General features: G+C 35.3%; 1 protein-coding gene and 1 long non-coding RNA gene across 2 annotated transcripts; both read right to left on the bottom strand.

The window, feature by feature from the left end:
• Positions 1 to 6,357: 6,357 nt before the first annotated feature.
• LOC136781559 (uncharacterized) lies at positions 6,358 to 8,931 on the bottom strand. The gene is made up of 6 exons (XR_010823946.1): positions 8,556 to 8,931; positions 8,283 to 8,477; positions 8,052 to 8,189; positions 7,340 to 7,502; positions 7,018 to 7,253; positions 6,358 to 6,924 (listed from the first exon to the last, which is right to left on the bottom strand). It is a non-coding gene; the product is annotated as an uncharacterized lncRNA (long non-coding RNA).
• Positions 8,932 to 13,959: 5,028 nt separating this feature from the next.
• On the bottom strand, positions 13,960 to 14,724 carry LOC136781620 (uncharacterized). Its single transcript, XM_066740515.1, has one exon. The coding sequence runs from the start codon at positions 14,722 to 14,724 to the stop codon at positions 13,960 to 13,962; it is 765 nt and encodes a 254-aa protein (XP_066596612.1).
• Positions 14,725 to 14,987: the final 263 nt, after the last annotated feature.

The raw sequence follows: 14,987 nt of genomic DNA, 5'->3' as shown, positions 1-14,987 counted from the left end.
TAATATGTTTATAATTATGATCTTATTATATATTTTCCATTTCTGAAACTCCTGCTTCCCTTGTTCTAATTTCTTCGTCCTTTTTTAAAGAATATAATATATGTAATTAGATGATTTCTTTACAAGAATGTACACCCATTAATTATAAATACAATATATATACGAGTTTAAGCATGATATACCGTTTTACCCTTTTATAATGAGTAGAAGAGTGGATTATTCGATGAGGTCGATTGAAGGCCTCTTATGTATATTAATATAAATTACCCTAAACTCTTTATCGGATGATTGTATAATTTTTACTTTTGATTCGAATCGAAAACACTTTATTCCACAGTTAACTAGTTGACTGTGTATACATATAATCATGATTGATCTGTCATATGTATACGCTGAAATATTCTTGCATCTAGTCTCTGCAATTTTTTACATTGTATTGTTTTTTATCATTTCATTCATCCGTTCACTAGATTTTTCATTTTCAAGTTACAAATAAATAAGCGACTATGTACTTCTCTACACGTGCGTTTAAATTGTCATGCATTGTATATCATCACTTCAGCCAAACCAGCACCATTTAATATTTAATTTTTATTTGAAAAATCTATCAACAACTAAATGAAATGGTTATTTTTCAATATAATTTGTCGGAAAGCCCTTGAGATCAGTTTCCAAAGTATTGTATAATATATAAAGGGATTTTTTTCGTTTTGTAAATTAGTGATTCCGAGTTATTGTAGGAATACATTTTTTTATTTAAACTAAAACTTAATAATACTTAATCTCTCTTTAAGGCGTATATGTCTGCTATATAGGAATTTCTTCGACTAGATCAAATTATCCACTTTTCTATACATATCAGATATAAGATATAACGCCTTTTGTCTAGTGTATATCTTATACATCAGATATCCTTTACTGTGAATAACGTAAATCTTGCACCTTTTATTTATAATACTTACATGAATTAGCTTATCAATTTTTTTCATGAATTTCTTATTAAAACTGGCTAAAGAAGTTAGGAAATCGAGAATAATTTCTGCTTCATTATCTTTTGTAACATGTTTAAATGCGTTTTTATATAACTCTATTAAATTTTTTTCATAATTTTTCGCATCATTTCTGCGTCTATTGACATTTTTATAATGCGTGTTCTCAATAGTGTACATAAATATTATGCCAGTTAATTTGTCTGTAAAAGATAATGATTAAAAGAATTTAATTGGTTTTAAGCACATTTTAAAACCACATGTTTTTGGTGATGAATGACTAGCTTCAATGAATAATATATTACTATTATGTAGCTAACACGAACATTGACTTTAGTCAAATATTTTACTTTCCAATTTAATGGCAATAATAAGGAATATATTATTCAATGTATCAGTATGTGTTCCATAAGTAACTAATTTACTCTGTCAAAAAATTGAAAAGACAAAAATAATATTCGTGCTAGCCATATAATTTATTCATACCTATAAACTTAAAGATATCTGGGTGAGATCCCATATCTTTTTTAAGTGCCCTATGATATCGTTCGATATTATTATTGGTTCTGTCGTCTGTGTTAAATACAGAAAGGGGTTTAAGATCTACTCGTTTCATCCAATAATTTTTAAAATAATTTAATAATTTTTCAAATCTTTCTGACATTTCGTCTGTTATTTCTGCGATAACTATCTGTAATGCCTGTTCAATTAAAAATGTCGGAAGTAGTGGCAAGTTATACAGATTTCTCATGATGAGTACAATTTTCATTTTATCCATTGGTAAAAGTTTTGAAAAATTGCTGAAAACTTTATATTTTTTTGCTCGCTTTCTAACATTCTGAAAGAAGTCTTAGTTAATTGCACAGCAATTGTCTTCAACTAGCCATATTTAATTGTAAGAACAGCCAATTCGTTTGCCGATATGCAATTATCGAAATAATGATATACAAAATAATGAAAAATATTTGAAATATACATTGTTTGACTTAAACTAAATTGAAAGACTGAAACCGCTAATATCGCCTCGAAACGTCATTTAAATATGAAATCCTTTTTAAGTTTTTTAATTTATATAATCTTCTGTGCTATTTCACGATCTCTCAAAAATAATAAGTGATTTTATCATTTCCTCCAATTGTTCCTATAATTTGCCTTGAAATTGTACAGAGTGAGGCAAAAGTGTAAAACCGTTTTAATATCTCGAAATGTAGGGGTCTTAGAGAAAATGTTGTAAGTAATAATCTGTATTATTTTTAAATATCTACTAGATAATGTGATTCGTTTAAACTTAGATGAAGTGATGAACGAAATTTGAAGGGCTCTTAATTTTTCAAGTGAAACACCCTATTTTATTAAATAGCATATTTTTGTAGCTTATCCCAAGAGCTTTCCAAAATTTTCTACCGAGCTATTTTATCATTTTGTCATTCATTAAATATTTAAGCTTCAATTTGTGTATAGGTGTCAGTTACTGAATTAGACAGATTGTGTGTGATGCACGCACGCAGCTACGAATACACACGCATAATCCGCTCAAATATTTGATTTCAATCGATATAACCAGTGAGCTATACAGGATAAAATGATAGTTTAGTATATATAGTGTTTTGGAAAGTTCTTCAGATAAGCTACAAGAATATGCAATAAAATTTGATGTTTCCGTTTAAAAAATTCAAGCTAACTTTGATATTTACTTCATCACTCTACCTACAGTTAAACGAATTACTGCATTAATAGATTTTTAAAAATATCACAATATTATTATATACATTTTTTTACGACTTTTAGTTTTTAAGATATATAGACAAGTTCTATATTTTTGCATCAATTTATATTATACATATAGATATTGAGGCTTAGTTGAAGTAGTGAGATTGTGCTGCATACATTGATAACAGTCGTTCATTTGCTTATTTAATATGAAATTAAAATATGCATTCAATTACTTAAAAAAAAAATAAATGTATATAGTTTATTATAATGAACGTGAGATAAACTATAATATTAATGAACTAAAAAATTTATATCCGTTCAAAAACCCAATAGAACATTCATGTCATCTTCAAATAACAATTATAAAGACTAAATTAATGATATTTTCCAATACTTCTCAAAGCCTAATTATCTTTTAATTAAAAACATTTTTCATATTTTATATATTTTTTTTAATATTTGACTGAGAACAATTAATTGCTGCCTCTGTGTACTTACATAAACAAAATGGAAGTAGCAACCAACAATTTGTGCTTTCGGGAAATGATGTTTCAATGCGTTTTGCAGCCCCTTTTCATAGTCGACATGTATTTGATCGGGATTTAAGTCGACAATTTTCAATTTAGTGAATAATAACATTTTTTCATACATTTTTTGGGTTTTCTTATTTGTTATCACCCATATAAAAGGCACTGCCTATATCAATATTAAAGTTTATAATATATAGAAAATATATTATTCAGAAATGCAAGATATATCCATATTATAAACAATTTGCAACGTTTTTGCCTCGAAAAACCGATAAATACCAGCAATCTACTCCCAATTTTTAAAAAAATGTAATTTTGGAAGGTCATTTCATGTCCCATTAATATTATAAATTTATCGTTCTTGTATTTGGTCAAATTTTGTTTCAATTTATTGATAAATATGTTTAAAGTATCGTGCGTTTCTTATCAAAATTAACAACTTTGACTTTTCATGTAAAACCATTTAAAAGAAATCATTTTTCTGTTTCTAAATCATTACAACATCTAGGCGTGTTCGTTTTCAGTCACGTTACGTACTTTATCTTAAGAAATCAAAACCCACTGTTTATTTCCGATTTCAATTAAATTTTGCATAAAATATAGCGTTAGAAAGAATAATACAAAATGTTTATTATTCATTAACGAAAAAGAATTTGAAGGCTTAATAATAAATTCTCTTTATTTTATATGAATTAAGGAATAAATTCAAAATTAATTTAATACCTATATCTACACAAATAAACGTTTCAAAAAAGGTACATTACACCATAACATATTAATATTAAAAGACTTACATATATATTGAGATGAAATAGTTTTCAGATTTATTATACATTTTGCATAAAAATTAAGAAATTTGCTTCTATCTTTCAATCTGTTCCGCTAATAAAAGATATAGAAATATGTATCTTTTCATTATTAATTGTCATAACACTAATAGTTTTTGTACATATTTAACGAAATCAGAAATTAACAATTGCGTAAGTTTCCTTTTAAACGATTATTGAAATTTAAATAGAAATTCTTACCTTATCGTTATGTTCGCTCATTAATGTTATCATTTGGAAAGCCTTTTTTATTTTTGGCGTGATATCAAAGGTGCCATCCACGTAAAGATTTTTAAAAATTCCAATTAATTCTAACAATTTTTTATCAAACAATACAACGAAGGCAATATCGTTCTCTATATACTCTAAAACTGTAATTTCATGTTGACTATCCTTCACTTTAAATTTTAAATAATTGTTGAATGTCAAGTTATTCAATATCCTTTTTAAATTGTTAAATGTAACATCTACATGGGGGTACCGTTTACCTTTCCATCTTCTTACTGAACGACTGATTTTATGGAAAGGGATGATTTCTGCACCTGCGTGATTTCTGTGGAAAAAATAATATTATATATATATAATTCACTGAAGAAACAAATTTAATTGATTTTTTGTTCCGTAAGATTAGATGCTTCCACAGAAAACATCATATGCACAAACAATGGAAATTTAACTCCTGCCAAATTCACCTATAGGAATTTGTAAATCTCACATTACATTCATATTGTTGAAATAGTTCTAAAACGTGCCAGAAATCATATTAATACATAGAGATGTTTCAAGAATGTTTCTGAGAAGTATGTTAATTGAAGTTTATTTTCGCGATGATAGCCTCATAGAACCAGTCTTTAAGGAAGTCATGAAAAAGAATTTTAGATAAGAAAGTTATGGAATGTAGGGTATAAAGGTAACCGTAGCACACCCTTTTAACAATTAACTAAGTAAATCTTTCAAAGCGTCTGAACCGCGGTTGTACGTATATATACCTATCATCTATTATAGAGGATTGTATTTTCAATTCACTGCTCAAACTGAAAACAATTTTTTTTAACAGGGTGTTACATTTCTTAGACTGAATACCTTATAATATATTAGTAGATATCATTATTGCTAATTTAATAAATTTTACACAAAACTACATGTATGGAGGCTTATACATAAAGGTTTCCCGTAATTTTTTTGAAAGGAACAGCCCATTTTTTAATATATACATTCTTGTAGCTTTTTAAAAGGTTTCCAAAACACTACATATTATTAAAGCATAATTTAATTTAGTAGTTCACTAAAGATTCCAAATGGAAATTGTATGTAAGTGTGGAATAACCTGAATCAGCGTATGCGGCCGCTATGCAATTTCGATTTTTACATTCGTATTTCGCAAAAAATGGTTACTTACTTTAGACAGCACTTATTATAAACATCCCTGGATGATGTAGAGGGCATTATATTTGAGGATTCAGCAAATTCTTTAATTTCACATTTAAATGTTTTACCTATTTTCTCATTTTGGTTAATTGTATGATTATGTTCTTTAATCAACCTAAATTCACAATTGCCATTTTTGTTGGAAATCTTCGCTCTACCAGGGCATGCATTTCTTAAAGCACATCTTAAATACCTAAGAAATGTATACATAAATTGATTTCTCTTTCAACCATATAATCCAAAAGAAAAATAGCATTTAATCCTTACGTCATGCAGGTACCGTCCTTCCTTTCATAATTTCTTATCTTGTGGTATGAAAAACCATCAGCAAATTCTTTTAAAATAGACATTTTTTTTAATTAAATCTTATTACAATACGTCTCACTGCGATTCCACAAACAATCTATGTTACTATGGTAATACTATTACATAATTAATGAAGTTTAAAAAAAAAGCTACTAATTAGAGGCTGCTAAAAAAAATAGATTAAAGTATAATGATTGATGTGTCTTTCATTCTGCAAAATAGCGGAATTCATATGACTTAAAAAAGTCATAAAGTATTCAGAAACCTCTATTTCCAAAACGAAAAACCCCTTTATATATCATACACAATACTTTGGGAAACTGCAATCTTAAGGTCTTTCCAACAAATTATATTGAAAAGAAAACCCATTTCATTCATTTGTCGATAGATAATTGGAACATAAATAAATATTAAAAGGTGCTGGTTTGGCTGAAGTGGTATACAATGCGTATTATTCTTTAAAAAAGGACGAAGAAATTAGAACAAGGGAAGCAGGAGTTTCAGAAATGGAAAATATATAATAAGATCATAATTATAAACATATTATGCATGTATTGTTTATATTAAACCTTAAAAGTTACATATTATAAAAATTTAAATAAAAAATTAAATTAATGATATTATAGTCGCTCTTTTACCTTACTTCTACGTACTGTATTTGTGATATAAGGCATAAATATAAAGTAATACATTATTTACAGTTATTTTTTGTACTTTTCTTTCCACTCCTATAATAAATTTTTCCCATTGAATAGTTATTTATCAAAAACTTTCAGTTATTCACAACGATGAATTCTGCTTATTCTATTTTAGCACGGAAAACTCTTTTGGAGAATATTTGAAGTACTGTTTTTATAACAGTAACAATGAGTTCTTTGTTAGGGTTTACAAGAGTTGAAAGACATTGCCCAAAACACTGAAAGTTACAGAAAGAGCTAATTTTCACTGTCATCAATAATATATTTAATCGACAAGAATTTGTTGTACTCGCGTGCTTTTATAGTTTATAATGAACTTCTTTGTTAATGAACTATCTCAATATATTGCTATGGGTACCCTCAATGAAGCCAAGTAAGTCTGCTGTCAAAATACATATTCCATCTTCGTATATATGTTATTCTTGATCCAATTCTGTAATTATAATTTTTGCAACTTTAATATAATATATTGATAAATTAATACAAGTGATTTATAATGAGATATTTAGAGAATATATCAGCTTACTAATAAGATATGAAGCAGTTTTTGCCTTACAGCTGGACAATATTCTTAATAATATGCTCTTTCCAAGATTTCAAAAGTCAATGAAACCCATATCAGGAAATAAATGAAAATTCATAACTGTACCCTTTCTGTGAGCTGAGGTCTCTTTGTTAGATGATATATACATTTAAAGTTTCTTCGCAGCCTTCTAAATCACTTTGTCAGCAATAATTTAAAACTGGTTTTATTTATAACAGCTGCATTAAAAAAATTGTTATCATAATAATTATTACATTTTCTTAAATTTTATAGATGTTAAGTATATAATATGAAAGATCATTACCTTATTCAAATATATTTCAATGAGCTTATTGTATTGCTGATACACCTAACTCCTAATTTTCAGCATGTTTTCAGCAAATATACATATGCAGTATGCAGCAAAATTGTTTAATCCTTGTTGTTCACAGTTATGTCAATTGCATCCTTGTATTCTTAACGTTTATCTAAATAAAAAGAATGGATCACCATTTTAATATTTAACACACATGTGTAAATGAAATGATATAATGCTTCGCTGCAATATTATGTTAACTGTGTTTATTCGCTTCATCCTCTTTTGCTCCAGTGAGTGTGTATAACATCAAACTATTGCAGATACGTTACACATAAAGCATTCATTTCTTTTACAATAGCAAATACTTAATATAATGAATAATTTTATTAATAATCTGACACTTATAAATTTCAAAAGCTATATCTTTAAGTTGCATAAAATATGCGAGTAAATGTAATGTAATTTATGGTCTAAACCACAATAAAACAGGACTCGGATTGAATACTGCACTTTTCCTCTCAAATAGCATATAGAAACTCCTGCGGCACAAAATTTTAAATAGCTCTTAATGACAGTGAAAGGAAACCTTTCGTAAACTCTTCAAGATTTTTAAAATGCTTCAATAATTTTCACAAAGAACTAATCTATATAGTGTCGCAAAATTAAAATCCAATAAAATTATTCATGTAATAATTAGGCTTATACTTAAAATGATCACCTTTTTATGCAATCCAAACTTTTCGACTCTCATTATTTCTGGTGACTTCATCTCTTCATTAAGTAAGGTAAGATGCTATCAAATTATCATTTCTCATATTTTTATGTATCTTGACAAATTGTGGTATTATAGTTATAACTGAAAAAAACAATTTATGAATTTAAACAAATGTTTTATACGGGTATACTAAGGAAATGGATTTATAAGGATAAAAAACTATTTCTGGCTTACCGATTGAAACTGTTATTAAGAGTATGCTCTCTTCAGCTTATGTTATGCCTATTAATCACGCATCCTCTATTATTTGAAGTTTTCAAATTCTTTTTTCAGTTATTCAAGCACTTCAGTCAAATTATCCACTTTCTTAGCATTCTCCCAAACCTTTCTTCGCTACTAATAGCATATCACTATTTGCAATAATGGCATCTGCATTAAAAGCAGTTATTATAATAATTAAACCATTTAAAATTATAAATACATTGAATAATATGCAAGATCATTTACCTTCAGACATATTAAATCAAGTTCTAGTGCTCGATATATCCACTATATACTTTTCAGGAGAATATTATTATTGAAGACTCTTGATAAGCAAAATATCGCAATTCTTGTTGTCAATAATCGTGCTATTTTGCATATTTCTATTTTTACCTTATTTATACACAATCAGAGAGTATTTTTCAATATTTAACATATACATGAAATATGACAGCAAAACAACCCAATGTTACTTCTTCTTAATTATGCACATCAATCTAGTGGGGAAATATGAGTTTATAAGTAACCTGCAACAAACAATTTACACAAAGCATCGTTTTCTTTTAAATTTAAAAAATTTATTACATAATTATTACTAACCTGATAATTAGAATCACCAAAACAATAACAACCTGTAATCTGACAGTTCTGGCCAACGTTGCCGGATTGTGAATTTTATTTACATTATATTCCACTAGAGGCGCTCGAGAGCTGCGCAAACTTAGTCACTTTCATAACATTACGTAGACAGTATACTCTACACGACAAATTTTTTAGGCGAAATGTCCGGTTACCGCTTCGCGGCCGCGACGCGCCAGGGCCAGAAGATTGCGCGCGCCGCGGAGAGAGGGACAGATAGAGCGGCTAGACGCTGTCGGTCTAGCCGTCTATTGTGAGCGCAATAGAGATGGGAGATATAACAGAGAAATGCGGAATCTACTTCGCAACATTTTCTGCTCCTCCCAATCTCGAACAAACTCCCCCCGTTGACGCGATAGCGTCAAGACAAGGAAGAAAGAGTGTAATCAGTTTAAAACAAATTTATTTACAAAAATGAAACTAAAAGATATAAAACAGAGCAGGACGACCTGAAGAGTCCCAGGACGCCCGAGAGAGGAGGTGGTAACCTGAAGAGTCCCAGGAAGCCAAGAAGGAGAGAGTTAAGCGACCTGACGAGTCCCAGGAAGCTTGAGAAGGAAAGATGACAACCTGAAGAGCCCCAGGAAGCTTGCGAAGGAAAGTGGCAACCTGAAGAGTCTCAGGATGCTGGAAAGCAGGGTGAAGATAGACCCTGATACGACCCAAAGTGAGGGCTAAGAGGGGAGTTTACAGAGTTGCGAGAGACTCCGTTGAATCTCTTTTCTCGCGGTTTTAAGGACAGCTACGCGAGCTACTCCGTCCACCCCAGGAACTAGTTTGAGAATCCGCCCCAAGGTCCATATACGGGGAGGATTGTTAGGTACTTTGACAAGCACTAAATCTCCTTCACCGAATTCCGAGTTAGAGTACTGCCATTTCGGCCTATGTTGCAGAGTGTGTAAGTATTCGGAAGACCACTTCTTCCAAAAGGTCTCGGTGATTCGATTCACGGTTTGCCAACGGTTTAATGATGATTCTCGTAAATCCAAGGTGGATAATTCAGGTGGGGAATTTAACGCCCGTCCTGACAAAAAATGCCCCGGAGTGAGTACGTCCAACGACTCTGGATCATCATATAACCGCGATATAGGTCGTGAATTTAAACAGGCCTCAATCTTGGACAATAGTGTGGCCATTTCCTCGAAATTAGGCACGAAAACTCCGAGGGAGCGCTTCAGGTGGTGCTTCATGCTTTTTACGGCACTTTCCCAAAGACCGCCCCAGTGGGGAGTAGCGACCGGAATGAATTTCCACTCGATTTTACTGATGGAATCGGTGTTCTGAGCGCGTGCAGCTTCTAAGGAGCATCGATAGGCGCGTTTTAGTTCAGCGTCCGCTCCTTGAAAATTAAGGCCGTTGTCCGAATACATGACGGCGGGTTTTCCACGACGAGAGATAAATCGAGTCAGCGCAGCGAGGAAGGCCTCGGTGTCCAGTCTGGAGACGAGTTCCAAGTGAACAGCACGGGTAGCTAGGCATACGAATACCGCCACGTAGCATTTGACGGACTTGGCATTGCGGCCGTGGTGTAATTTTACCAACAAGGGCCCGGCATTGTCTACTCCGGTGTGTTCGAAGGTAAAGCTGCGAGAAACCCGAGCGGCAGGAAGTGAACCCATGAGTTGGGTGCCGAGTTTAGCGCGTTCGCGGGCACACGTGATGCATTTATGAACGCATGCCTTTTCTAGAGTGCGTGCATTCACGACCCAAAACTTTTGTCGCAACGTAGACAAAGTCAGTTGCAGTCCCCCGTGAAGTGTATCTAGGTGAGTTTGCCTAATAAGAATGGCCGTTAATTGGCAATCCGGAAGAATAATGGGGTGTTTCATTTGTTCAGAAATTTCGGCGTTCCGAAGCCGCCCCCCTATTCTTAGGATTCCTTGTGAATCAGTTACCGGATATAATGAAAGAAGCTTTGAGCGCGACGGTATACGTGACCCATGATTCAAGGCTGAAAGCTCGTCGGCGAAGTGTGTCCGTTGAACCACCTGTACGATAGCGACTATAGAATCGCGAATCTCTGAAGCGGACAGGAGGGAGTCCTCCCATTGGCCGGTTTTCCTGGTCCGCTGGACAAATCGAAGAACATAGGCCATAACTCGGACCAGTTTAGACCAAGACGAAAATTTATCAAAAAACCAACACTGGGCTTTGTCCATTTGAGCGGTTAACGCTACCTTCCGACTTTCTTCCGCGGTTTCAAAAATCTGAACGGGATTTACGGTGTGCTCACGGAGGAAAGCAGGCCCATGCCACCAAAGTGAGTCCTCTGATAACTGTTGAGCACTGGTTCCTTTTGAACACAAGTCTGCAGGATTCGATTTAGTGGGTACATAATGCCAGCTGGCTTCCGATAAATGTGTTTGGATATATGAAACGCGATTGGCCACAAACGTCTTCCAATGTACGGGTTGCTTTGCTATCCAAGCTAAAGCGACCTGCGAATCTGAATAGCAACGAATCGCATCACAACTCCCGACCAAGCTTCCCTTGACGTGAACCAATAACTTGACAAGAAGGGCAGCGGCGACCAACTCCAGACGAGGGATTGAAGTGGTCTTGATCGGAGCGACCTTTGTTTTGGACATTACTAAATGTACCGAGAGTTGACCGTCCTCATCAGTGAGGCGTTCATAAACGACCGCGCCGTACGCAAGCCCTGAGGCGTCGCAAAATCCAATTAATTCGCGTTTTCCAGTAGTAAGTGATTGTCCAGTCCACCGTGGGATCCGTAAAGTCTGTAAGTCTCGGAGCTGCTCATAGCACTTGAGCCATTTTGACTGAATAGGCTCGGGAATTTCTTCATCCCAAGAGAGTTTAAGCAACCAGGTGGATTGCATTAACTGCTTTAAGGTGATGACTATTGGAGAGATCCATCCCAATGGATCGAAGATCTTGGCATTCTCTGATAAGAGGATGCGTTTGGTTAGTACACCAATGTGAGAAGGAGAAGCACGGAAGCGGAAGCTATCATCCCCGTGATCCCAATATATGCCCAAGACTTTACTTGATCCAGCAGGATCCTCAAAGAAAGAGTGCAGCTCGGTAGGTTCAAGCGGGGAAGTCCCCGGCTGATTGAATGCCCATTTGCTTAAGGAGAAGCCCCCTTTCGCCAGTAGAGCGATGAGTTGTTCCCTGACCGAACTAAGTTGCTTTAAGTCATGGGCCCCAAAAAGTATGTCGTCTACATAAGTAGAATTTAACAACACATCCTGTGCGAGAGGGAAGTTAGCTCCGTCCGTGTAAGCTAATTCGCACAAAACTCGCGAGGATAAGAACGGTGCCGGTCCCGTACCGTAGGTCACCGTGTTGAGTTCGAAAGCCTGAAGCGCACCGGAATCAGTCTTCCATAAAATGTTCTGATACTTGCGGTCCTCAAAACGTACAAGAATCTGTCGGAACATCTTAACAATGTCTGTCACGCCTACATATCGAAAGGAACGCCAATTCATCAGGATCCGCGTGATGTCCTGTTGGAGTTTGGGTCCAATGAATAGCGTATCATTAAGCGAGACGCCAGTAGAGGTTTTTGAAGATGCATTGAATACAACGCGAATCTTTGTTTTCTGGTTCTCGGTCTTAAAAACTGCATGATGAGGCAGAAAGACGCGAAAATCAGAGTTCAAAGGAACAGGAGACATATGTCCTAACACTTGATACTCCTGTAAGAATTGAGAATAACTTTCAGCTTGTTCTGGAGAGGTTTCCAATCGCCGAAGTATTCGTGTTAAGGTTTTCTCTGCTACCCGAGAGGAAGAACCTAAGCTGTGCTTCTCGATGTCGGATCGAAAAGGTAAAGCAACGACAAAACGACCTGAAGAGGTGCGTGATACCGTATTCACAAAATGTTGTTCACAGAGGGAGTCCTCTGTGGACATGGGTTTGACTTCCGGAACTTCTTCCAGTTCCCAGAAGTCGCGAAGAGTTTTTTCTACCTCAAAGCAATGATGCACCGTGACACTATGAGAGCGACCAGCCCTGGGTACGACCCCCGAAACGATCCACCCGAAAATAGTCCGCTGAGCAAGAAACGTATGATCAGGAGAATGCATGTACGGGCCTTCCATCAATGCTGCAAGATAGTCTGCACCAATGAGCACATCAATTGGAGCCCTGGTTGAAGCGAAGTTATCAGCCAGATCAATTTTGCTAAGTGCTGGAAAGGACGACGGAGAATAAGTCGGAGGCATATACTGAGTAATCCTTGGTAAGATCAATGCAGTTACGTCCAACGAGACACCGTGTCGTGATAGAGAATGAAGCGTAATCTGTACCTCTGCTCGAACGTTTTGAGCCGAATTCAGAGAGACGCCATGAATGGTTGCGTTGACACGTTTTCGTGATACCCGTAGTTGCTGAGCTAGATTTTCCGAAATAAAGGAAGTTTCGGAGCCCGTGTCAACTAAACCGCGGACTATAATACGAGAACCGTCATGAGCGTCGATTCTGGCAGAAAAGGTGGCCAATAGCACTGATCGGGTGTCGGAAACACTAAGATGTGTTGTAGTATTCGAGCTAGAGGGTTCTGGCTCGGAAAAGGAGTTAACCGCGGGGGTAGACCCCCGTGCCTTGCTCCCCCCGGTGCCAGATTTGTCAAAATGTAATAAAGTATGATGCATTTTACTACATTTCCTGCATCGTGACGAAGAAGAGCAATTGGAGCAACTATGCCCGGGTCTCAGACAGTTGATGCAAAGATTCTGTGAAAATGCGAACTTTGAACGGGCCTGAGGGGTCAATGCAAGGTAGTTCATGCGCTGATACAAGAGATGGTTACTACCACAGTGAGCGCAACCGGTACTATTCACGCTAGTAGCGTGTGACTTCAAGGATCTCCCCGATTCCTTTTTGGAAGTTTTAGGTTTGTTACCTAATGATTGCAAGGAGTTAATATGACGCGTTAGAAACTCAGAGAATTGAATGAACGAGGGATAATCCTTGCTGCTTCCCAGATACATTTCCCAGGCTAAACGAAGGGTGTCATCCAGTTTGTTCTTCAGCGAATGAACAATTATGGGATCCCATTGTCGACGCCGTATCCCATAGTTTTAAGGGCGTTGAGAGCAACCGTAACTGAGTCCCTAACTTCTTTCAGAACCTTAAAATTGTCACCCCGAAGCGTGGGTACTTGCGAGATTTGATCTAAGAACGTATCCGTGATCATCCGTTTGTCAGTGTACCGAGCTACCAGAGTGTCCCATGCTATCTCATAGTTCTCGGAAGTGATCGCTAAAGATTTAATGACCGTAGCTGCTTCTCCTTGCAAACAGGATTTTAGATAATGGAACTTGTCCCGACCCGAGATATACACTTTGTCGTGAACAATGGAACGGAACGTCTCATAAAAGTTGTTCCATTCTAAATAATCCCCGGAAAACTTCGGTAAATCTATAACTGGAAGCCTAATGTGGTTTATTTCGCCTGAAGGCGCAGTGGGACCTGATGACGACATTACCTGATTGGAACGAAGTTCATCTAGATTTCCTAGGATGAATTCTTCCGCGTCACTATGGGCATCAAGGGCCGCTTGATACCAACTATCGGTTACGTACTCCATTTTAGCTAATTCGGCCGGTTTAGTGTGAGTAGTGATCTTAACGTGAGTTTTATGCAACACCTTAAGCCACTTCTCTAAGGCTGCTAGCCTATCCTCCAAGAAGGGAAGGGTGAAATTGTGCACTCCACGCTTCTTGATGTTAACGACCAACCGAACGAATTCATCCCGAATCAAGGGCACGTAGTTGATTGCTTCTAATAATTCCCCTGCGCTAGCCATTTTGAAACTCTATTCCAGAACAAACCACAATCCAAAACACAGTCCGGAATGCCCACTCAGGAACACTGATGCACTTCGAACGTTTTTTGCCGGATATCCGGCTCGAAGGACCAAAAATTTGTGCGAAACAATGTCCCAAGTTGGCTCCGAACCTGCGGTCAGAAGGGAAGGTCTTATTCTAGAATAAAATATTCAAAGCCAAAGATAAGAGGTAAAAGGAGTTTTTATTTAAATAAATAAACTGTACAAAATTTTACAATATG

Source organism: Prorops nasuta, unplaced genomic scaffold (assembly GCF_024137725.1).
Source record: "Prorops nasuta isolate Cenicafe-Biocafe unplaced genomic scaffold, Cenicafe_Pnas_1.2 PNAS00023, whole genome shotgun sequence".
In the NCBI taxonomy this organism is placed as follows: Eukaryota; Metazoa; Arthropoda; class Insecta; order Hymenoptera; family Bethylidae; genus Prorops; species Prorops nasuta.
Note: the sequence above shows the minus strand (reverse complement) of the source record. Positions and strands in the feature narration are given on the sequence as shown.

Coding starts and splice junctions, on each gene's coding strand:
- LOC136781620 (XM_066740515.1), bottom strand. CDS start 14,724: ATGGCTAGCGCAGGGGAATTATTAGAAGCAATCAACTACGTGCCCTTG.